Genomic DNA, 25,656 nt, shown 5'->3' with positions numbered 1-25,656 from the left:
TCTCTCTCTCTCTCTCTCTCTCTCTCTCTCTCTCTCTCTCTCTCTGTGTGTGTGTGTGTGTGTGTGTGTGTGTATGTGTGTATACTCTGTGTGTAATGCAACCATCATGCTGCTGACTTGTACCTTTGCGTGTGGCGTCGGAACTGTTGCGGCTGGATCGTTGAGGTGTTAATGCTGCTGTCTAAGAGTTTTTGTTCTCTTTTATTCCCTCTTTCTCTCGCCCTAACTGCAGCCATGAGGGAGGCTTTTTCGAAGTGACTCTGGCTGTGGCTATATATATTTTCAACTTTTTTTTCAACCCCTGAGCAAATGCAGCTGTTGTTTTGGTAGATGTGAAAACTTTTACTGGCGCGCCGTGACTGACACCGTGATTTGGCTTGGTGTCAGTCAGCGGCGTGAGGTGAGAGGAGGAGAGGTGTTGTAGGTGAGGGATGACTGGGCTATGAACCTACAGGGGTGAGAGTACCTATCTGAGAATGCTATACTTGTCTTTATATATATATATATATATATATATATATATATATATATATATATATATATATATATATATATATATATATATATATATATATATATATATAAAGTTGCGTTCCCAAAGACTTACGTACGGGAATCCTTGTGTTTCGTCATTTTGGTATACATGTTTTTCTAGGAGTTACTTTCTTTCCTTGCGAAGTTGTGGTAAAAAAAAATTCATTATTTAGTTTATAAGACATTACTTACTGTGTTTTTGTGGTATTTTCTTCTAAGTAGTTCCTTGAATTCTTGTGGTTTATGTTTATTATCGTGTCATCATGAAGTTTACATTTTTGTCGTTTATTTATAGTTTGCTTTTAGTTTCATTCATAAGACTTATTCTTTTTTTTTCTCATTTTGTCCTTTTTGTCACGTTAAGCCACAGAGTTACATAAATTCCTAAAGTTCTTGTCTTTTTGTACCTTTTGAAATCAAGAAGCACAGGACGGGTTAGCAGCAGGTGTTATGAGAACCGCATATAACCTGAAGGGTGAGGAGAAAGAGGAGTGACCGTCCCTGTGTGTACGAGTGAAGCTTTTTTTTTTTTCCCTTTCTTCCTCTCCTCTCTTCTTTTTTTATCTGTAGCCTTTTCATCCTTTGCTGCTCTCACTATCAAGCGTATGAATGTCGTCAGATACTTTTTTTTTGTCTTTCTTTTTTTTATCTTACATTCCTTCGCCGTCGTGCATGTATAGTTTTTGGATTTTGGAACATCATTAATTAAGTTTACGTGATATTATTTTTCTGCGTCATGTGCTCCTGGGTACACTATGCTCTGCTGAGTCCTAGTGTAGTAACAGCAGTAGCAGGAAAAGGAGCAAAAGAAATAACAGCAGCAGTGGTAGCAGTAGAAATAGGAGTGGTATAGTAGCTTTTGTTATTACAGTTACGAGTTCTGTTAGTCTTACAATTACACATGTTTAGAAGTTTAAGTATATAACATATCATAGTTACAGTAGTAGTAGTAGTAGTGGTAGTAGTGGTAGTAGTAGTAGTGGTGGTGGTGGTAGTTAAAAGAGATACACCCGTAACAGTAATGGTTGTAGTAACAGCTTTAACCGAAACGTGTCTGTACGAATCGAGCAGGAGACGGCATCGTTTATCACCGCGTGCCGCCATCAGTCAGCGAGTGTCACCGTGGAGAGGCCGACCGCGAGTCAATGCATTGTTTGAGGCCGACACCAGCAGGAAGGGTGAGTGACATTTGTCTGCGGCGGGGCGTGCGTGGCGCGTGTTGTGGTCGACGGAGGGTCACCGGGCCTGTGTCGCGGCCGCTGACCACCGAAAGCTGTCACCTGAGATCAAAAGGTTGGCGTGACATTACTCGCGGAGCTGGTGTGGTGACGCTTCTCTATAATGGATGATGTGGATCTTTTTGTGTGTACTCTTGCGTGCACCGTTACTTTTAGCAGTATTAATAGTGTTTTTGCGTGAGTGTATGAGGTTTATCACGTAAATATATAGGCATTTCAAGTACGTTTATATTTCTGGCATAGTTTTGATTTAGGAAGATTCAGGTACGAAACTCGAATGTTTACTTAGAGTATCAATGGCTTAGAAAAAAATAAATAAACTCTGACACGAGAAAAATCCTTTCATCTCGGTTATATTTTGCATTTTTTCTGATGTATTTATTCTTGCTATTTACACACACACACACACACACACACACACACACACACACACACACACACACACACACACACACACACACACACACACACACACACACACACACACACCAGCGGTTCTCTCCTCTCCTTTCCTCTTTTCTCTTCTCTTCTCTTCTCTTCTCTTCTCTTCTCTTCTCTCCACTCTTCTGTTCTCTCCTCGCCTCGCCTGGCTTCTCCTCTCCCCAGTCCCTGTGTGAAGGTTATAGAAGTTCCCCGGTCATGGGTTCTCACGGGATCTGTTTTGGTATTGATGGCGCAGTATTTCTTATTTACACACCGGACCCGCCCTTTCTGTTTTCGCTTACAGGACGTAAATATTGTGACGGAAGATTTTAAGTCAAATGGAGTGGTCATGTCGGGTGGTATTTGGTAGATTGAAAACTGATTGGCTGTCACAAATTCACTTTATTTTTACCGTGGGAGGTACATGGGGAGGGAGGAGGTTTTCGACATGGACTGATAAAATGAAAAAAAGGAGAGCAGAGAGAGAGAGAGAGAGAGAGAGAGAGAGAGAGAGAGAGAGAGAGAGAGAGAGAGAGAGAAAAAAGAGAAAAGATTGCTATTGATTTGCTGGATTATTTGTGACACAGATTTTCAGTTGGCTAGATGATGATGATGATGTTGTTATTGTTGCTGTTTTCTATGCTGGAGGAAACAAACTAATATGAAGAGGGAAAAAATGCAACGGAATAAAAAAGAATATAAGTGAAAAAACTTATGTTAAAAAAAAAAAATAATGATAAATTTAAAAGAAGAAAATTAATTAAAGTACGCAACTCCATCTGTAAAATGACATGATAGATCTAGTGAGGCTTAGAACTCGGAATGCTATTTTCTTCATTTATTTCATAGTTGCAGACGTTTTTTACTCTCTAATGGGTCTTATTGCTTTGCTCTTCCCCGTATTCAAATATTACTCGCGTGCCTTTTTTTTCTTCTTACTCGACCTTTCCAGTCGTCTATTTTAGAGAACCAAAAGTTAAATACAGCGAAACTACAGAGAGAGAGAGAGAGAGAGAGAGAGAGAGAGAGAGAGAGAGAGAGAGAGAGAGAGAGAGAGAGAGAGAGGGTGAAGGGGGGCGGGGGAGTAGGGTGGAAAATCATAGAGACACGTAACAACACACTTCCTGGGGAACAAAGGGGGCATCCCTACCTGCTACAGGCACCATGTCGCTGGCCAAGACGTTGCTATTGTCCGGCGTCAGCACCTCCGCCCGCAGCACCTCCCGCCCCTCACTGGCTCGCCTTCCCGCCAGCGCCGCCGCCTCAGGCTACTACGGTTTTTATTCTGAATGAAGCAGTAGTACCGTGAGTCCATTTTTTATTTCCATGAATGAAAACATAGTACGACAGCTGGCGGAGAGTCGTGATTCATCCGCCCCCAAATGTACATCTTTTATATATTCGTATATATACCGTGAAATTCAAGAAGAAAAACCAATGTTTTTTTACAACTTTGAAATTAAAGAAAGATAAAATGTGAGAGAAAGATTTTTTATAGTAATTTTCTCTATCAATAAAATTATAGAATGAGTGAGAAGGGAATATCCCTCGGGACTCGGAGCTCAGCGGTAACAAGAGGAAATTGGACTGTATTGCTGATATTTTTCCCCTCTACTCCGGATGAAATGTGATTTTCATTAGTTTTATTTTTTACCCCGGAAAAGAAATGTATATATATATAGAAAAAATCATGCCGCGTTTCCTCATACTCTCTCACTTCACTTTAAATATTTATTGAAAAAAATATCCGCGTCATATTTTCCGTTTCAGCGAGTGATAAAAAATGGAACGTGTGTGAGTAAGGTGTTATTTGTACCACTCGCACTCTTGTTCTCAGCGGCGGGAGAGTTGTGGAGGAATGCGTCTGTTCTTGAAGCCCTCCATCCTCCACCATCTGTCGCCACGCCCTTCCATGGCCATCCACCTGTTTGTCGTCACCATTTAGTCCCCCACCATTCATCCCTCCAATCTTTCCATCCTTCACCGTCTTTCCATCCTTTGGTTTTCAGATCCTATCCATTCCATCCTACTCCAGACCTCTATCATTTTTTAATCACTGAATCTAATCCTTTTCTACTGACGCATCCTTCATTCATCCTGTAGACACCAAGTTCTTCCACCGTCCATTCTCCATCCACGATTCGGATTTCCTACCCCTCCATCCTCCTTCCACCGTTCAGGATCCTCCACTTAAACCGCCACACAAGCTCTCCACCCCTCCTCTCTCCTCCCTTCCTCCCTCCATTCATCCACTCAGCTGAACTCAAACCCTTCATCCCCTCTCTCCTTTCCCTCCCAAGTACCCCACCTACCTACCCCACTCCTCCTTTCCTCTCCTCCCCCCTCCCTCCTCCCTTCCTCAGCACGTCCTGTATTCCTACAATCGCTCGTAATTCTCATTAACTTGATTACCGGTAATGAAATTAATAGTTATCACAGCCGCGAAATCAAGTGGACCTTTGTTGTGTAAATGTTATCATGCGGTTAATGATCTTTATATCGGAAGTGATTTTTTTTTTCCTCGCTTTTTTTCACACGTTTTTTTTTTTTTTTTTATGGAGCATCAACAGGAGGAGAGGAGGGAGGGAGGGATGGTAGGAGATACGTGCAGGCTAAGCTTATACTGGTTTCTCCACTGACATCCGCGAAATATCACACGTGCTCTCTCTCTCTCTCTCTCTCTCTCTCTCTCTCTCTCTCTCTCTCTCTCTCTCTCTCTCTCTCTCTCTCTCTCTCCTGTTGAAGTGTTTAAAGTGTATGTGTGTGTGTGTGTGTGTGTGTGTGTGTGTGTGTGTGTGTGTGTGTGTGTGTGTGTGTGTGTGTGTGGCAAAAATACATTCTGCCAAGTTCACTAATCAAATTAAAGAAACTAAACCAATGAATATTTATCCATTTATCTATACAAGCACTGGATTAAAAGAGAGACAAAAAAAAAAAAAATTCTCCATCTTTTTTTTTTTTCATTACTCCTCACCTTTATTCAACACACTCGCTCGCTTACTTACTTTCCTTCCTCGACTTTGTCCAGCGCAACTCTTAATAACTATAAAAATAAAAACTTTCCATTTGTTGTAGTTTTTCCGGCGATGAAGCGACATTATGGTGATATTTAATGTGGCGTGAGGCTGGAAAGTCGCCCAAACTGTTGTTTACAAAAGTTCATTACTGTTAGTGCACCCAAGCTGTTCACGGGGTACTTGTAGGGACGGGAGGGGGAGGAAGACTGAAGGGACGCGAAGGACGGGGTATAGGATATGTAGGGAAGAGGAGGAGGAGGAGGAGGAGGAGATAAGTAAAGGATGGTAAAAGGTGAAGCAAAAAGAGACAAAGCAATCAGAGGTGTTGGTGGGAAAAGGAAGAGGAGCAGGAAGGACGTAGAGGAGGAGGAATAGGGATGAAGAGGATGAAACGGAGAAGGAGAAAGAGAGTTACAAGGAGGGCAGGGAAGGGAAACAAAAGGAAAATGAGAAAAATGACTACAAGAAAGAGAAGGACACAGAGAGAGGTTAAAGAAAAGAAAGAGAAGGAAGACGACGAGGAGGAAGCTGAGTAAGAAGTGGACGAGGGCGAAGAAGACGAAAAGGAATAATATGTAAAAGTAAAGTAGGGCGCAAAAAGAAAGGAGAAAAAAAAAAGGAATACGGAGTAAATGGAAGGTATGCTGAAATGGACAACATTACGGAGAAGAGGGGCAGCAAGTAGGTGATGAGCAGAGGGGACTAATGAAGGAAGAAGAGAGGAGTGAAGGGAAAACGAGGGTGGTGAAGAAGGAAAGGAATATTCTTGATAGCGTGTGAGGAATAAAACACGAATTGACGCATCCTGGGAGAGAGAGAGAGAGAGAGAGAGAGAGAGAGAGAGAGAGAGAGAGAGAGAGAGAGAGAGAGACTTAAATAACTGCCAAAGAATATGAAAACATTCATCACCAAGATACCTTTGAAGTTCTCCGCGTGCATTTCAGTGTTGAATAAAATAATTACAAATATAATGAAAACACAACAAAAGCAGAAAACCTTAAATTTGCAAGAAAATGACGACGGCGCTTATTACAATGTTTCCATAATACTACTTGTATATGATGGCGTTGATAATGATAATGATAATGATGATGATAGTAGTAGTAGTAGTAGTAATAGTAATCGTAGTAGTAGTAGTACTTGTAGTAGTAGTAGTAGTAGTAGTAATAATGCTAGTAATATAGTCATAATAGTAATGGTTGTAGTAGTCGTAATAATAGAACAACCAAACCAAACACATCACTCATTTTCTATTTTGAATTTCATATCTCACCGTCAATCTAATAACAATTCTAAGAAACTCCTATTCTTTTGAAACACACCTTGACAAAGCACACACAATTACAGAACAAACATTCCTTTCCTTACCTAACTGAACACCACTTCACCGAGCCACCACTCACCAACTCCCCCAACTCACTCCCTACCCACTGCCAGCCAACCTCACCTTTCTAGCTAAATAACAAGCCATCCTACACTCTCACAACTAACAAAATAAATAAGAGACATTCATGCCCTCTTTCCCCGTGTGTCTCAGTCTACATTACCTAACATCTACGCACCAACTCACTCCCTACCAACTTACATCACTTTTCTAACAAACTGACCAGCAAGCTACGCACGCAACTAACAGAATGAATAATAGGCGTACGTGCCCCCTTCCCCGTGCGTCTCTGAGCCTTTTCGTACATCCTGGATTTCATTTAATGTAATCATCAATCTTTCATCAGAGAATAAAACGGTTGCCTGGACTTCGCCCCGGCCGTAAGCTCGGGATCTGTTAATTAGGTTTGAGCCCGTGACGAGACGCGCTACGGAGGTTCCTAGTTAATTAATTTTTCAGACATCCTGATTAGAATTCTTTTTTCTCTTCTTTTTTTTTTTAATCCATGGACGACTGGGTATATTGTTCTGTGAAATAATTACCGAGGTGAGGGTGTGCATGTGCTTGTTTATTTCGATTAAAATTTCCGTCAGAAGAAGAATAGAAGTGTGTGTGTGTGTGTGTGTGTGTGTGTGTGTGTGTGTGTGTGTGTGTGTGTGTGTGTGTGTGTGTGTGTGTGAGAGAGAGAGAGAGAGAGAGAGAGAGAGAGAGAGAGAGAGAGAAATGGACAGATGAACAGAAACACACACACACACACACACACACACACACACACACACACACACACACACACACACACACACACACACACACACTTTTGGGCAGCCTGCAAAAAGACACGAACAAAGACAAACAGATGGATAGGAAGACCTTCAGACAGACAGACAGACCGACAGACCGACAGAAAACATGAAAGAGAACATAAGAATAGAGTTTCTAGGTAAAATGAATATCCATCACTCCGTCCTAAGTATGTTTTATCACTTGAAAATAGACGGAAACTAGAATAGTGAAAAAAAACATGGATTCAAATAATGTTCTTAAAAGAATATTGATGGTCGTAAATATCTTTTGAGCAAGATTGTAGCCTTATGCTGGTGTGTGAGAGAGAGAGAGAGAGAGAGAGAGAGAGAGAGAGAGAGAGAGAGAGAGAGAGAGAGCTCATGATGCAGGTCTGGCTGGGTCTTACATTTCCTCTCACGTTTAGAGAAAGACAAGCTCAGAAATTTTAATTAGCTCGACACTTATAAAGGGAGAAAAAAATCTACTTTCCATATTCTGTCTTTGCTGCCTCATGTGTGTGTGTGTGTGTGTGTGTGTGTGTGTGTGTGTGTGTGTGTGCGTGCGCGTGCGTACCAAGAAATTGCCTAGGAAACGTCAATTGATCTTTATCGTGGGAACACAGGGATGAAAGGTCGACGGCCAGGTGTTCCCAAACTCACTTGGGCCAAGGAAAGCCATGGTAAGGAGGAGGAGGAGGAGGAGGAGGAGGGGGCTGGGGAGGAAAACGAGTAGCACCAGCAGCAAAAGGAGGATGAGGAAAAGAGAGAGGAGAGAGAGGAAGAATAGCAAGATAGCACCTCCCTTCTTTTCCCGAACAAACACACAAAAATCAAAAGTTCGTAAATGTAGTCAAGTTTATGCACAAAAATGTTAGTTAAAGAGTAAACGAATAATCATTCAAATATATAAACCCGATATCACGGTAATAGTTGGCACCATATTTTTCGCCTCCTTCCCAGCTTCAAACTTTCACATTCTCGGAAAACATCAAGAAGAAATTGAACATATGCCTTAAAACTTCCCGACTTTTAGAAGGACTTGCATATAAACAGCCAACCATAAACGAATCAAGAGGTTTCGAAGAATGGCGAGGCGGTTCGAATCTATCCTAGGAACGAAGGAGCGATGCAGGCTGACGCGCCGGGGGTGTGAAGGCTGAGGACTGAAGGCCGAGGGCGAGCGATGGTGATGCTGTCTAGACTTTGCCGGCTTTCATCAGACACCTTCATATCATCTGCATTGCTGATGAGTGACAGGAAGGACACTGGTTCACTGTATCTACCATATTTCAGTAATAAATGCGAATCTAAGAGATTGAAGTCAGGTAGGAAAAGTGTGGTGGTGCGTGTGTGTGTTTGCGGTGAGGACTGCCTGCGTGGGTGTGTGTTTTTGTACGTGCGTTTGAGTCTCAGTCTATGCATATAAACACACAAGAAAAGACAGATAAGCGCCTGCCACCTGACAATAAAACACGGTGAGCAGCGTGGATATAGCACAGTAAAACACCTTCACTTTTAAATATGCGACCGGCGATGAATCCTAGAATTTCGGCGGAAGAAAAATTGGAGGAATGGAGGCCACATTTCGGCAGCGGGACCTCCTCCAAATTTTAATTAGTGGCTGGCCGGGCGAAAAATGGCGGGCTGGCTTGGGGCCGGGGGGAGGCGCCCCGCAGGCCAAACCCGCCCTTACGGCCCCCTTCCCGATGGCCCCCTTACGTCCCCATTTTTTGAACCCTCTCATAAAGTATTTTTATTACTTTTATTAGTCTGATTTTTTCTTACTTGGCCATTTTTCGCCCATGTGTTTTAGATATCTGTGGTTAATACAATTATTTAGAATTACACATAGATTTTTTTTCTTAGCCGAGAGGAATATTGCATTTTAACCCATGCATTATATTATGTTTCTGTGTGAGGGTAGACTCCTGGCTGCTGCTGCTTCTGCTGCTACTGCTGCTGCTGCTCTTGTTATTGCTTTTTGTTGCTGCCTTCAACGGAGACCGAAGGTACACACACACACACACACACACACACACACACACACACACAGTGTGTGGAGTGTGTTGTGGTCTCAGTCCTACCCGAAGATCGGTCTATGAGCTCTGAGCTCGCTCCGTAATAGGGAAGACTGGCTGGGTGACCAGCAGGCGACCGAGGTGAATTACACACAAAGGCATAGTCGTTTGATTCCTGTCTGTCAGTTTTTCTATATGCATATTTCAATGTCTTTCTATCTCCAGATACATATACGTATGTATGGTGTACGAATGGATGAAAGTAGAAGTATATATGCATTTCATTATAATCAAGAAAGCGTGTAGAGAGAGAGAGAGAGAGAGAGAGAGAGAGAGAGAGAGAGAGAGAGAGACAAGAATAACAAGCACTAGGTAGACAGGCAGATGAGAAGAAGCACGTGCAGACAGACAGAGAGACGATCAGACAAACAGGCATACAGACATACAGATGTAAGCTGGCAAAACAGACTAGCAGACAGACATAACGGACAGACAGGAAGAGATGTGCAGACAGACAGATAGACAGGCAGACAGTGCGAGATGGTCATTGTTTACCGCCTAAGTTTTCCACCTCCAGTGATAGAAGAAAAATGAGGCTGGACTTAATACACTCGTAATGGACGCCTAAAAGCCTCCCATCATTCTGCAGAGCGCAAGATTTTTTTTCTTTTACAGTGAAGCATTACTGGCTCTGGGCTGGAGAATCTTTAATGTATTTGAGAGAAAGGACTTTTTTTTTTTTTTGCTCCCTCTCTATCTATCTATTTATTTCATCTATTCTGTTTTTTTGTTTTTTTTCTTTTGCCAGCGTACTTTTTTCTTTTCTTTTTTTTCATTTTAACTTCTGTCACAACTATTCACCTCCTGTATTATTTTTCACTGGCTATCCGCCTCATCTTTATATTCCGAAGTAGTTGTGACCCTTTCGAAATTCCTCTCTCTCTCTCTCTCTCTCTCTCTCTCTCTCTCTCTCTCTCTCTCTCTCTCTCTCTCTCTCTCTCTCTCTCTCTCTCTCTCTCTCTCTCTCTGCTACAGTTCTTTGGCTTTTAGGTAGAACTTTTTTTTTATTTTGTATACGTAGTCGGAAAATGCCAAGTCGTAGTATGTGCTTTGTTCAATTACTCTTCCTTCGTGTGCCTTGAGTCTTTTACAGCGAGCCGCCGAGCACACGTTTGTTTGGAGCCGCGCGGGCGTTTGTGTGTGTGTGTGTGTGTGTGTGTGTGTGTGTGTGTGTGTGTGTGTGTGTGTGTGTGTGTGTGTATGTGTGAGAGAGAGAGAGAGAGAGAGAGAGAGAGAGAGAGAGAGAGAGAGAGAGATCCGCGTTGCATCATAATAACCTCTAGTTTTCTCTTCCAACAGTTGGGGATTGAAAAGGTGGATAGTGTAAGTGGATCCTCCTCAGGATTCCCTCCGAAGTCTTCGCCGCCCATGAGTCAGTTCAACATGCCAGCGGAGCTTTTCCAGGTAAATACGTGCAGACAAGTGTACCTTTCTTCCATTCTTGGCTTTTCTCGCTGTCTTAGTTCCTCCTTCTGGCTACCGACCGTTCCCGCCTCCCATCTGGTAAAGGAGTGGCAGCAGATCCTGGGTGGTACATCGCGGCTGAGGAAGGTTGAAGTAAGGTGTTGGTAGCCGGAAGGGAAGAACAGGGAACAGTAAGGTGTGGAAATGACTTGGATGATAAACAACTCCCCCACAGTAAGGTCCTGGTCTGCGTTGGATACTTGGTCAGAAATTCCTGATGCCTTACATAAGCATTCTCACAATCTCAATAGTTTATGCTGTTACTCATTGCATTATGTGGTGATGCATTTTTTGAGGCACATCTTACAGTTCTCTGCTCTTGACTACTTCCTACTTTTCTCTAGTAGTATTTGTTATCTTATTACCATTATTATTATATGCCATGTGTTTCATATATCTTAATGTTATACTGTAATATTAACGTTAATGATGTCGATTCTTTTTGAGACGAGTTCAAGATCAGAATATTGTTAGTCATGAATACAAATGAAGCTCATAATACTTGCATATTGTCCTTTTCTATTATTGTTATTCTTGATATACATTGATATCAATACGTTAGGCCTTTTCTTGAGACGACCTGAGACTATCTCCTTCAACAGACGACACTCCCGACCACAATTTGGACGTTTTCTGTTCAATGTATTCTTATGATTTCTTGTTTATTCTTTAAAGTATGACATACGTGTAATGGACTGATGTTAGGGAGTATCAGGATGCAATTCAAGATATGCTGCTGCTGACGACGTAGACCAGAAAGATTTATGAAATCATTCATTCTCGAATTTCGCCATGGTTTTCCCTCCGTGAGTGACCAATTACCGTCCTAAGTCCACTGGGCGAGTACGCAAAAACGCTCAAGTGGTGTATAATGTGTCTCATTTTTCTTTCGTGTCAAGTACCTTAAATAGCAGTGTTCCTCAGCTCGAGTTTCCTAATGCGCGTGTTAGTTTTCTCCGAGGTTCGCTGTGTGTTATCGTAGGAGGTCATATTTTTGCCCAATGTTTTTTTTTCTCGGAGGCCTCCAAGCATCAGTGTATTTTTTAGAGAGTTTCTTCATTGTCTCGGTTTCCTGTTGTGCGCAGAATTAGATACTACTAAGTCGCTTTTTTTTAGTTCCGAAGCTGATAGTGATTCTTGTTCACTGTTGTTAGTATATGTGGTTATATAACTTACCCATTCAAGAATATAACATTTATATTCAACATTTTTTATTTACTATTATGTAAATATAAGGATAGTAAAATAACATTCAGACAGCATACAGTATATTTGACTCATTCACAAGGGATATATATCTCGTTGTAGGTATCTAGCAATTGTGGCCTTGTATCTCCCTGTGGCGTCTTGCAGAATACGTATTTCCTAAGGCATGTGCAGCGCCCGTCTACCATGCCGAAGTTTAGGGGGAAATTATTGATTACCCTGGCAGTATACGGAGTGACCGCCACTTACACTCCCATTCACTGGAGAGAGGCACGCTGCTGCTGCTGCTGCCGAGGGAAGAAGGAAAAGGTCTGCGGGTCTAGGAACGCTGCCAAGTCCCAGGGTCTGAGGCAATGGTTCTTTAACTGTGTTGTAAGAATTAAGCTTCCGTTTGGCATTTGGAACCGTTAAGCTGTGTGTGGAAGTTTTATATCAAAATCCCTCTTTTCGATGTGTTTTCTGCTGTGTTCGTGCATCATTTAGTGATCGTCCTTGCATTCAAGAGGGATTCAGATGGAGTGGTAGTCGGGTAGGTGAAATAAGGGTTGGGGAGTACCGGAAGGGAAGATGGGAGACGGATAGGATGATTGAGGGAACAATAAGAAAAAAAAATATCATAACTCATCCTTTCGTCTTGTCTATCTTATGCTGTGTTGTTTTGGTCATAGTTATACAGAAAGGTGGAATCACGGCACTCCATTCTTCAGAAAATGGCATCAAAAGCTGCCTTCATCTTACTTTCAACTTTACTTTAGTGTAATGAGATAAACAGTGAGATGATATTTTTCCTCCTCGGCCACCAAAAAAGTTTAAGCTCGGTGGGCGAGATGGACCTGCGCCAGTCACCTGGAAAGTCCGACCAAATTGGTTGGTCAGCTAATCAAAAGAGAGTCAAAAAGAACCTTGTCATTCGAGGGTCGGAAAGTTGAAGAGACGAGAGACAGCGGGAGGCTGAAGGCGACGCAGAGAGAGAGAGAGAGAGAGAGAGAGAGAGAGAGAGAGAGAGAGAGAATATGAAGAGGGCACTTCTTAATTCATACCTGACTGATCAATAATAACATCCTTAGAAAACGGATTGCAGTACACAAACATAGAAAACGTAATGATAGGTTTACTGATATCAAAGCAAACTCTTCATATGCTCTCTCTCTCTCTCTCTCTCTCTCTCTCTCTCTCTCTCTCTCTCTCTCTCTCTCTCTCTCTCTCTCTCTCTCAAATCAACCTGAGCATTGGTGAGTCCTTTGTAAAACGCAGCGCAAACCAATCGAAGGAGAGCCTCCATCAGTACACGTTTCCGCTGTCCATAAGGAGATTACTCAAGAGCACAAGATGAAGTTGTTTACGGACGCAAAAACCTGGGCCGTCGAGGTGTTTTAGGTTGCTTGTACCAGTAAGAGGATTATTCTTGTGTGTGTGTGTGTGTGTGTGTGTGTGTGTGTGTGTGTGTGTGTGTGTGTGTAGCTTTGGTCAAGAGTTTTTATAAATTTCAAGAGTGGTCGTAGTTGTATAGTCTAGTCTTTGTCGTCCTCCACTGTCACAGACTGAAGCCGTGGCCATAGAATCTAGTAGTGGTCAGACTTTTTTTTTTCTATACTTACCCCATGTAGAAATTTTAGTCCATTAATACTGAACACCGACCAGTTGCTGGGGAGGGGGTGGTGAGAAGGGCCGAGGACTGGAAGGAAAAGGGACGGGAAGGGAAGGGGAAGCGAAAATGAGAATTATACACGACGCTTCTATCAATGATCCAACGAGGGTTAGTGAAAGGTTCAGATTGGCGCGGCGTCGTGTTAATAATCAGGGATAATTTGAATCTAGGTAGTAAAGAAATTTTAATGAGAAAATATTTATTAAGTATCAGCTGAAGTCGAAGTTATCAGACCCGGCCACCGTATTATTCACACCTTGGTAATAATGTGAGAGGTGCGTCCCGCCCCGCCACCTGCATTTGTAATCACACACCGCTTAACAATTTACAGCGCTAGCAAGGCGGGGAAGAGGAGGTGGAAGAAAAGAGAGTAAGAGCGTGGGCTGGGGGAGGAAGCGAGGGAAAGAGATAGATCGAGAGTTAGATAGATAGACTGAGAGAGAGAGAGAGAGAGAGAGAGAGAGAGAGAGAGAGAGATGGCATACGAGAGGTATAGAATCTCCTAAATTCCAGTACGAAGACAGTAAGAAGATAGAAAAATGCGGATTAGCAATCTAGGAAAGTAACGACATAAGGTGCTAAAGAACGTGATTGTTTTATTTATTCTGAACTTGGGAGAGAGCCCTACACACACACACACACACACACACACACACACACACACACACACACACACACACACACACACACACACACACACACACACACATACATATAGGGGGAGGGTGGCAGCACATACACTCACGAGAGCCTGCTCACTTGGCCTGGCTCTTCGCTACAAGCTTCTCGCCGGACTGATCTCAACTCGGGCGGAAAATGGAAGGATTGATCTCCGCTGCCCCTTCGGAGTGAGTGAGAGGCACGTAGGGTGGGTCTGCATTCAGAGTCTTTTTTATGATGTATTTTGTTTTGTTTTGTTTTGTTTTTACCTCTTGGTGAAACGGGTGGCCGGTCGAGCTGGATCGATAAGATACGAACGAGTGGCAGGGATGGATGGAAACAGTCGGCCATTTGTGTAGAAAGGAGGGACATCACCTCCTGTAAAAGTGCAAGGAGGTACTCATTTAAAAGAAAGGGACACGCTGCTTCGCTGTTTAGTGTAAGCTTCTGCGCGTATAATGTCTGAAAGGATTAAAAAGGGATATTTAAAAGAAAGAATAATGAATAAGTAAGAAGAAGAAAGAGGGACGGAAGAAAGGGAGGAAGGAAGGAAGGAAGGAAGAATCAGGGAGAGGGGGAAGTTGCACGGGTTATAAAGGGAGGGAGGGACGAACGGAAGGAAGGAGAGCGGCGGGTCTCAGCCACTCACACACTCAACAAAAGCCACACACTCACACACCTCCTCATAAATCACGTACGTACCCATAATGCCCTCACGAATGTCTTTTCTATTTAGACCAGATTCCCACTCCTTTCTTCCATTCTCTCCTTCGCTTTTTTTGTCTCTCCCTTTTTAGGCCTTTAGTGTTCGTGAGCTTTCTGTGACTGGACATGCAAATGAGAAGCCCTACCACTGACCCTTCTTCCCCTTCTGCTACCTGTGGCCTCGCCTAACAAACTTTTTTTTTTTTCTCTCGCTCTCCCGCTGCCACAGTCACGAGTTATCACCAGTCTTTGCTACCTTTGTGTTTCGCCTAGTGTAAGAAAGGAATAGGTGTGTGTGTGTGTGTGTGTGTGTGTGTGTGTGTGAGAGAGAGAGAGAGAGAGAGAGAGAGAGAGAGAGAGAGAGTTGCATCGACAACACAACTTTTCGTTCCAACTTAAGCCTTATTTTTAAGGAGGCAAAAGCAACAGCTATTATTTTTTACAACTCTATCTCTCTCCCTTTCCTTTCATGTCACAACCACCAACACAATCATCGCAGTTCCCACTCCACCATCATCATCACTACTATCACCATCACCACAAGAAATCGTTATCTCTCACACTATTACCACTGCAAACTTCACCATCATCATTAGAAATATCATCTCCAGCGTTATCACCATTATGATTGTCATCACCAGCACCATAACCACTAACGCCACCACCACCATCACCACCACTGCTACCAACATCATCAACTTCATTCTCATCATATCATCGAGTATTACCTTCCACTATCCGCATTACATTTTTACGGCTTCACTTTGAGGACTGACTGTCATATATATTGTACTCAAACATCAAATGGTTTTATTTTGTAATTTCCGCTTCGAAGGATTATCGCGTTACAATGCCAATAATTGGAAGATATTTTTCAATCGCCACATGGTCTGGATTACTGTAGGATTATCGCAGTAAATCGGCCGTAAGTGGGTAGGCTTGGTTACCAAACTATCCGGGATATCCGTAGCTAGTAGGAAAAAAGTGAAGAGTATGAGTAGTTAATTGTAGTAGAGAGGTAAGTTGCATTGTGGCCTCAAATGAAGAAACGCTGGTGTATCTCGCTCAACCATCGTCCCCTGAAACACTCCTGTCGCTCACTTTGGTGGAATTGAACTGTAAGAAATACTATGTGAATATATATATTTATATATTTTTTTTTTTTTTTTTTTTTCGTACAGTTCTTGGCGGTCGCTTTTTAAGTTTGTGCCGAGTCACCACTCAACCACATCCCATTGAGTGCGTGCCAGTGTTGGTTAAAACTTTATGCTTTACGATATTTGAGTTAGACTTTTCTTAATGTGTGTGTGTGTGTGTGTGTGTGTGTGTGTGTGTGTGTGTGTGTGTGTGTGTGTGTGTGTGTGTGTGTGTACGCAGCATGTGATATATAGCTAGTCTTGAAATATAAAAAGAAATGAATAAATAAAAGGAATACTTTAGGCGTAAAGTCGTAGCATTAAACTGGAATAGTCTGCTTAGCTTCCTCTCAATAGCTTATACTAAACGACGCAAATCTTCTGAGCAAAAAAGAAAAAATCCTTCATAGAGCTCTGTCACCAAGAAAAGTCATTTTGCGTGCCTTCAGTCAGGCCGCTCAGCTGTCGTTGGGGCGTCTTGTGCGTGCCCCGCCACCACACCCTTGAATGATGGGCCCCTTGCCGTGCTCCTTGGTTACAGGGTCAGCAGACTGCCTCATACACTCGTCACATTAGCACTGTCATCTCCCGTCCATCACCTCCTCGCCGGGTCTGTAATTTGCACCCGTGTCCCTTCCTCTCGATGATAAGTGAGCGCCTTACATGCCAGTAATGAGTTAGATCGTAAATCAACTTTAGAAATTCCTGTACAACAAAAATGTCTCGTTGTCTTGACAGTTTTGGATTTGAGTTATTGTATTAACAAATATATCTATTGTTTTTTTGTTAATTTAGAAAGACTGGTAAAGCACCAATTGACTGCAGGCTTTTTGCGGTAAAGCTCCTTGCCATTCAGTGCACCTCGTGGTGAAATCCCATAATTTGAAGGCTGTAATGTGATGCGTCATTATGTCAAGACGCAAGAAGCTGCTACACGGCAACTCATCATGGGTGAGAAGCGCAGCAAAAAAAAAAAAAAAAAAGTGTCAATAGTGTGCATGCCTGTGGGTCAGATTAGTGTGGTGAAGCGTTTTCGTCACTTTACGTGTCACGAAATACGATATTGAGCAGTGACCAAACTGTTTCATTGCAACTCAGTCGCGCAGTTAGCATTTATTTCCTATAAATGATTTATTCTTATATTCATTACTTATACAACCCAAGGTCTTATTGTAGATATATATTTTTTGTAGGATCACGCATAGTTTCTCAATCCTTCGGTCCTTGATCTTCAGTCCTTTATGACAAACGAGTACACCGCTCCAGCTCATGTCAGCAAACCTTCCTCTTTGTTCTTGATGCATGGCTCTGAAGGTTGGCAGCAACAATTCTGACGCTAACCCAACACTTTCTCGATAGTTCACTATTTAACTATAATCTCTGACGAAAACTATCCATCATAGTCGAGTAGATATCACTACGATTGGAAAATATATAACATTCTATTTTAGGGGGCGAAGAGAAACCTTAATGACATGATGTACATTTCCCCGGAAAGTCGATGTCACTAAGCCATGTAAGGCAGATCCGTGAGCCTCCATTGGTCATGAAAGTATGATTAATAAACCCTACCATGCTTACGAGCTGCCCTTTTCGATACCTTCTCTTCTTTTCCGCACTAATCGAAGTGCTATTAATCATGTCTGCCTTCCTTAAGTATGGGGTGGCGAAGGGTGTGGCGTGGCGAGGCGTGGTGAGGCTCTGCTGCTGCCATCCCACCACTGTCTGGCAGCTGGATTTAGGCGCAGGGCAGTTGTCATATTGGAAGAGTACTGATGAGATTTTTCCATTCAGATTTTTTTCCCTTTTTTTTCTTTTATTGCTTGTCGTTATCTACGTTCAATTAAGAATTAATTTTACACTAGGGAACTAATCCTCCACTCCCCTCCCTTTCTCCCTCCATCGCACCATTTTTTCTCCTCTCTTTTCCTCCCTCCCCAGTTTCTTCCGCCTTCTTAGTGGAGAGGATGATGACAAAGTTGAAAAGTTTGATAATAAAGCAATATTTCTCCCCGATATGCCTTTAGTGTTAGTGATTTAGGTTACTGAAGCTGATGAACACACACACACACACACACACACACACACACACACACACACACACACACACACACACACACACACACACACACACACACACACACACACACACACACACACACACAAAAAAAAAAAAAAAAAAAATGGTGAGTCTGAGCAAAATTAACTTTCGGCCTTATTTTTTTGTTACTGAAGACAGTGATGTCTTGCCTTTATCAGTTTCCATCGATTCTTTTCATGTTTATCCTACTTTCTTCAACACCACCACCAGCTTCTCCTCCTCCTCCTCCTCTACATAGTTCCACATTCATCTCCTTTCCTCCTCATCTTTCTTTTTTCTTCCATCTCATCCCTCTCCTCCTACCCCTCCTCATCCCCATGTTCCCCAACCTCCATGCTGATCAACCTCCTCCTCCTCCTCCTCCTCCTCCTCCTCCTCCTCCTCCTGCTCTTTGCACCCTCACATCATATATCAACTAATGAAGCGTAAACAGTCTTCCTATTGTTACCTTTCTGATTAGCGAAACCTGGGCAGCCGGTCGCTTCGTCAGATCACAAAAAAAAACTTGCCTCCTCTGATGTTGGGTCATTCCGTTGGGATAATTAGCTCTTGTCACTCGTATCTCGCTGTTTACGACACGGCGAGAACATGGCGGTTCTTTACGTGCAGTCAGTTTTTTTTTTTTATATTGACAGTGAGAGATAATAATAATAATGATAATAATAATAATAATAATGATAATAATTATGATAATAGATATTGTAAGTAAGTTGCGTCGGACAATCATGACCAACAGTCTAATTAACTGTGACAATATAATAATATGATGTGATTTCTTTTTTTTTTTTTTCTATTCACTTACCTTCAGTTGTATTTATTTCTTTGCATGCGACTATGGTATGACACCTTCCCCACCTCCTAACACAGCTGGGCGTGTACCGATCTTTTGGCGGAACGCACGAGAGAGAGAGAGAGAGAGAGAATCGCAGTGGGAAGCGAAAAAGGCGTCTCTCTCATTTGCATAGAGCATGATGAGTAATAAAGGCAAAGGATGAGAGATTGTGGGGAGGGCGATGGGAGGGAGGGGACGCTATACAGAAAGGAAGTGAGGCAGGGAGGAGCTGTAGGATGGTTAGCATTTTCTTCTCCCAAGATTTTGCGTGTCATTTCAGGAGTCATTTCACTTCATGACGCCTCCCTGGGCTGTTTTTTCTGTACAGAGTGTAGTATCATCACTTCTATTTTTTTTTTTTTTTTTCTTTATCTCTGTAAACACCACAACTAAAAATACAAACTTACACACACACACACACACACACACACACACACACACACACACACACACACACACACACACACACACACACACACACACACACACACACACACACACACACACACACACACACACTGTATACATTAATAACATCATCATCAGCATTCAACATTCTCCCACAATGTGACAGCATAGCCATTCTTTCGTCGCCTCTTCCGCCGCCGTTAACAGAGTCTCTTCTCGCAGCTCCTCCGGGAACTTAGTTACGCAAACACTTCCATGAGACTCGCTGTGTCCAGTTCCCAGTAGGAGATGGCCTCGGTGGGCAGGGAGGGACAGGTGGGCAGTGGAGGCAGGCATCTTCGTGGCCTGAGGGTTACTGGTGGCGGTGCTGCTTCCTGCGTTTCCCAGCCAGCAGCAGGGGGCAGGGGAAGGGTCATGGGTGGTAGAGAAGTGGAGGAGGAAGTTAGGCGGCCGAGGGTGAGGATGAGGAAGAAGAAGCATAAGGGGAGGGATGGGAAGGGTTAGAAAAAATAGTAATAATTGCCCCATATACCGGTGGATGTGTTTTGAGTCGACCCTACCCAATTGCTGCTAATCCAGGCCTTTCGCGGTAAGCCATTCACTGCCTTTCGTGCGTCAGGGATAAGGGTGACCTTTAAATGGCGCGGTGTACAGGGCATGTGTCCATACGGCCGACCGGGACAGACGTGTGTTATGAAAGGGCCTCGGTGACAAATGTTTTAAGCTTTTTAATATGCAAATTAGCTCCAACTGCGGTTGCATCTGAGTCTTCCGCATATATGGGAGGAGGAATAAGGAGAGAGGAAAGAGGGAAATGAGGAGGGAGAAAATGTTAGTGAGGGGAGAAAACCCTATTTGGTTGAGGAAAAAAAAGATAAATCAAGCGGACAGTAAAACAAGGAGAGAGAGAGAGAGAGAGAGAGAGAGAGAGAGAGAGAGAGAGAGAGAGAGGGAGGCTTCATTTCTCATCGCTGAAGTTTCGAATGATAAAAGAAAAATATAATGACATATATTTAATTGGTTTTCCCTTCCTCTAGTCTATCTCTCTCTCTCTCTCTCTCTCTCTCTCTCTCTCTCTCTCTCTCTCTCTCTCTCTCTCTCTCTCTCTCTCTCTCTCTCTCTCTCTCTCTCTCTCTCTCTCTCTCTCTCTCTCTCTCTCTCTCTCTCTCTCTCTCTCTCTCTCTCTCTCTCTCTCTCTCTCTCTCTCTCTCTCTCTCTCTTCTCAGCGTCAGTCTTTCGCAGGGATCAACTTGCAGTAAACAAGTGAGGATATTTTGCCTCGCCCGAGGCTCCTGTCGACGCGAAACATGACAAGTTACGACTAATTAAGCGACTTTCCACTGGCAGAGTCAAAGGGTGTAGCGTCGAGTCACCAGCGAAGTCACCGGAGACCTTCTGGGCGTGATTGAGTCTCCGATATTATCACCAAAAATTTGCGTGTTTTGTCTTCAGGGTGGAATTGAAAAATTAGTCTGAAAATACGTTTAGAAAAAAAAAATTGTTGTTAGGGAAATTTTAAAAGACCTCTAGGACAATTTTCAAGATTCTTTCTTTCTTTTTTTTTTTTTAGTGATATTATGTTACCGTTGTTTAGTTTTAGTTGTAGGTAAGTTTCCGTAAGTGATGTGGACGGTAATTTAAGCTGAGTTCCGTAATCTGATGCCCAGTCGATGGACGGGTGGCCTCGGCTAGAGAGAGAGAGAGAGAGAGAGAGATTAGTTTGTGGTGGTATATGTAGTGGCTTTGCATAATAGTCAGTCACGCCTGCAGTCTAGGGTGTAAGTGACAACAAACAAGAAAAAATACTCTCGGAATGGAAAAAAAAGGAAAGCAATTGGCACTTTTGGAATCCTAACGACAGCTTCCTTCAGCAGAAGATATATGATTATATTTCATGGTTATACCTAATGCTTCATATTCAAATGAACAGTTTTACTCGATAAATGTTTAGTTTGCGACAGAAGTTTGGTGCGGTGTTACATCTTCACATTTTGAATTGTAAAGAAAAGTCTTAGAAAGAATAAAAGAATGTACGTGTATAAAGGGACAGAAGAATGTCGTCCTCTAACTGAGTCTATCTCTGGTGATATCTTAGTATCACTCCCAGTGTTTACGTGCGGTGTGCATTGACATCAGAGTGCGTTTATTCATCTTTTGTGTGTATGTGTGCGTGTGTGTGTTCTCGGAAATGTTATGGGAAGAACCGCCGCCTGTCGCCAGCGTTCACGTGGCGCCACTGGACCGCAGGGAGTCAGATTCACTCCCTTTTTCCCTACGTCCCCGGGAGTGGCAATAAACAACGTCACCTGAATAAAAGGAGCTTACCTATCTTTTGAAAAATGCTGGCTAGCATGGCGCTCCACCTGTCCCAGTGATGCAGTCCCGAAAAACTCAAAGTTTACAGAGCAGTTTGATTCGTGTCATCCATCATTACCTCTCGTGCATGTCGCCAGAAAATTAAAGGAAAAAGAATTAAGGACTTTATGGTATGTCACAAAAAGAGGTTTTACTGGGTTATGATTGTGGAGGGTTTTAAAATTTCCGCTTAGGTTCGGTAAAATTGCTCTGTTGGATGCAAGGGAGCTGTTGATCATTCAGGTTATGGAGTCTCATTGTTCTTTAAAATTAAACGTGACTTGAGGGACGCTGCCATGCTGGCTGTCGTCTGTGTTTTCCCCAGGCTCGCTCTTCTGTGCGGCGCAACTTTACTAATGGAGGATTACGCAACTTTGTCTGCACCGACACTCATTTCCATCATCATAACTTAGTTGTCCAGTGTCCTCGGTTCGTCGCGCCAACTTATCTTTAATGTGTGAGTTCTTTGGTAATTTCTCACGTCTTTTCCATACTTGCCTAAGAGGAGGCGTTGCTCTTTGTTTCCTTTCTCAGTCTACCTCCTCCTGTTTCCTTGTTTCCATAGATACACTGATAGCAAAACCTGGTAATTCACAAGTGGATGTATCTCTTTTAATTTTTTTCTCAGAGTGTCTCCTATCCCTTGCCGGTAAGCTAAAAGGGCTCGAGTACCAGATCAAAACCTCGCAACATCCTGTCAAGTAACACGTTTTAGATTTGTTAAGATGTGTTTTATTCTGGCTATTCTTCCTCTTGTCAGTACGCAGTGGCTCGCGATCACCAGGTAGGACAGTTTTTTCTTGAAATATTCTTTTATCTATCTCCATGAAGGGTCAAAGAGAAACGCTGTCTTGCGTTGTATATCGGCTAGTCTTTCTTTTTCCTTCTCCTTTCATATTCCGTTGTCATATTGACTGTACTAGGAAACAAGTTCTTTCCAAAAGTGTTTCACCATCCACGGTAGAGTAGCTGAGGGCGCCGCCATTCGTGATCAGGATTTCTCCTCTGTCGAGGTGTGTGTTGTGTTGTTCTATTAGAACGAGGAAGATGCTGCTGTTGTACTAAGTGAACAAGAGCCGCCACTAGCGCCACAAATTCGGGATTGATTGAAGGTAGCAATGATATCATCAACTTTCATAAGGAAACAAGGATCTGTCGAAGATGAGACTGAGGCCCAGCAGACCTGCAGGCCTGTTGCGTGGTGCAAGTGTGTGAAGCGTCTTGCGATCCCCCCCCCCACACACACACACTATCTATCTATCTATCTATCTATCTATCTATCTATCTATCTATCTATCTATCTATATATATATATATATATATATATATATATATATATATATATATATATATATATATATATATATATATATATATATATATATAATGAGAAGAGCAGAATCTCAGAAAATGGAAAATCATTAATAGTCTTTGTTGCAACATGTTGGTCAAAAAAGCCTAAACGGCAATCCCTCCGATTCATGCCAGATATTTCTTAATGACCGACAATTTAGTGGAGATAATGGACCAGAAGCGGATCTGGCTCGCTCAAGAGTGGCACCATTTTTGGGTATTTAGAATAATTCGGGAGCATGTTGGGTAGAGACCATCGCCATTCCCGATCAGGTTACTCCGTTAATGATGAGATTTGTGTGTCGGGGGCCGCCGGTGCCGCCAGTCTCAAAAACAGGACTTTATCCGCGGTAATGATGCCGGCAAGTTGGGTTAATGTGGGTGCCGGCCTCCGGCCATTGTGAGGCGCATTACCGGCCCAGATTAACGGCCCTTTTGTTTCGTTGACATCGTTATCTACGTTATTGTTTTACCTTGGGAAGAAATAGGCTGTGCGAAGCGTTATCCTCCTCTCCGTGTGTGTGTGTGTGTGTGTGTGTGTGTGTGTGTGTGTGTGTGTGTGTGTGTGTGTGTGTGTGTGTGTGTGTGTGTGTGTGTGTGCTTGCTTGCTTGCTTAATAAACTTTCACTTTTCTCTGTCCCTAATGTCTCTACTGTGCCTGTTAGTGTCCTTCAGGCGTCTCCCGAAATATAGCGACGCCTAACACACTCCCCCGTGACGCCAAGCTGGTGAGTTATCAAGGCATTCATCCGAGTTTGGCGTCCCCTCAAGGCTGTCCCATTCTCTCTCTCTCTCTCTCTCTCTCTCTCTCTCTCTCTCTCTCTCTCTCTCTCTCTCTCTCTCTCTCTCTCTCTCTCTCTCTCTGCCTCCCGTGACCGTGGGTGAGTCAGTCCTGGGCGAGTAGAGCGACCCCGGGGGAAAAGAATGGTCCAGTCCAAGGAAAATTAGATTGATCGTCTGTTCGAAAAATGTCAGATTCACTTATAGCGGCAATACAGCGCCTTGTGATGGTGGACGGGGAGCTTAGAGAGAGAGAGAGAGAGAGAGAGAGAGAGAGAGAGAGAGAGAAAGAAAGAAAGAGAGACAGAGAAAGACCAATGCACGTATAGAGAGGCAGGCAGGGAAAAATAAAAGAGTAGATACATTAAAGGAGAGAGAAAAATGATAAAAAATAATGCATATGGTCCAAGGATGAAAGATGATGAAAAGAAAAATAAATATGTGGAGATTCTTATGAGCCTCAGTGAGCTGTTTAATTACTTTTGTGGAGGCGTGTAATTATTATCTGGGTTGCAAGTTACCTGGGTAGGCGGAGAGGGAGGAGGAGGAGGAGGAGACGGAAGAAGAGGAGAGGGCACAACCGAGACTATCTTGACGTCAGCGGGCGCAAGAAAACACAGGCGAACACAAAGAAAGATCATACCATAACGAGAGAGAGAGAGAGAGAGAGAGAGAGAGAGAGAGAGAGAGGGGCGGGGCTTCATAATATAGCATCATTATGAATACATTATTTTCTCACAGCGATAAATAGGGAAGCTTACTAAAGGGGAATTGGAAATGGTGGCAGTGGCAACGGAGGGAGAAATGGGAAGGGTTAAGAGTATAGGAGGGGATGGTGGTGGTGGTGGTGGTGGCCGTGCCTGTGGTAGCGGTGGTAAGGGGAGTTAGAGGCCACCACTCCTGACGGTTGCTGAAGTAAAAATCGCCGTAATAGGAACGCTGGTAAAAATTGACGTCCTTTTCCGGTCGCAGTGAGCGTGGTGGTGTGGGTGGATGAGAAGGTTGACGCGCGCGCGTGTGTGTGTGTGTGTGTGTGTGTGTGTGTGGTGGGGTGGTGTAGGTGAGTGGGTGGCTGGGGTTTGTTTCTGTGCGCAAGACAGTGTATTATAAGGAAAACAAAAAGATGGTGTCTAAATAGTGTTAAAGATAACGAAGATGAGAAATGTAGAATGAGTATGGATGTTAGAAGCAGTCAGCCAGCCAGCCAGCAATGGGTGGAGGTTAAGACCGTGGGAATAAGGGGAAAAAAAACATGGAAGGAAGAAGGAGGGGAAGGAGGAAATATGAATGGTAAAAATTAATAGAAAATGTGATAACAGGAAGTAGTATATTAAGACGATTCTTTGCATGATGTATTGTAAATAGCCATAAAATGTATTCTGGAAAGAGCTAGATACACGGGAACCAAGAGAATCAAGGATAAAAACAGGGCGGGGAGATACACGTAGCCAGGTGGCGACAGTAAAGAGATATCAAGTGTATGGGGTGGCGGGTGGAGGCTGGAGGGAGGCAGAGGATGAAGGAGAGAGTTTGAGCAAGGGTGTCACTCTTT

The 25,656-nt window shown here is 43.1% G+C and overlaps 1 protein-coding gene across 5 annotated transcripts in view; it reads left to right on the top strand.

The window, feature by feature from the left end:
• Positions 1-25,656, top strand: part of LOC123498943 (zinc finger protein 384-like) — a 426,364-nt gene that overhangs the window by 155,715 nt on the left and 244,993 nt on the right. For all 5 annotated transcript variants that reach the window (XM_045246519.1, XM_045246520.1, XM_045246523.1 and 2 more), the window contains one exon: positions 10,756-10,860. In XM_045246519.1, coding sequence (XP_045102454.1) covers positions 10,756-10,860 — 105 coding nt within the window. The remainder of the gene's footprint in view (positions 1-10,755; positions 10,861-25,656) is intronic.

The sequence above is a fragment of the Portunus trituberculatus genome, chromosome 48 (assembly GCF_017591435.1).
Source record: "Portunus trituberculatus isolate SZX2019 chromosome 48, ASM1759143v1, whole genome shotgun sequence".
NCBI lineage: Eukaryota > Metazoa > Arthropoda > Malacostraca > Decapoda > Portunidae > Portunus > Portunus trituberculatus.
Note: the sequence above shows the minus strand (reverse complement) of the source record. Positions and strands in the feature narration are given on the sequence as shown.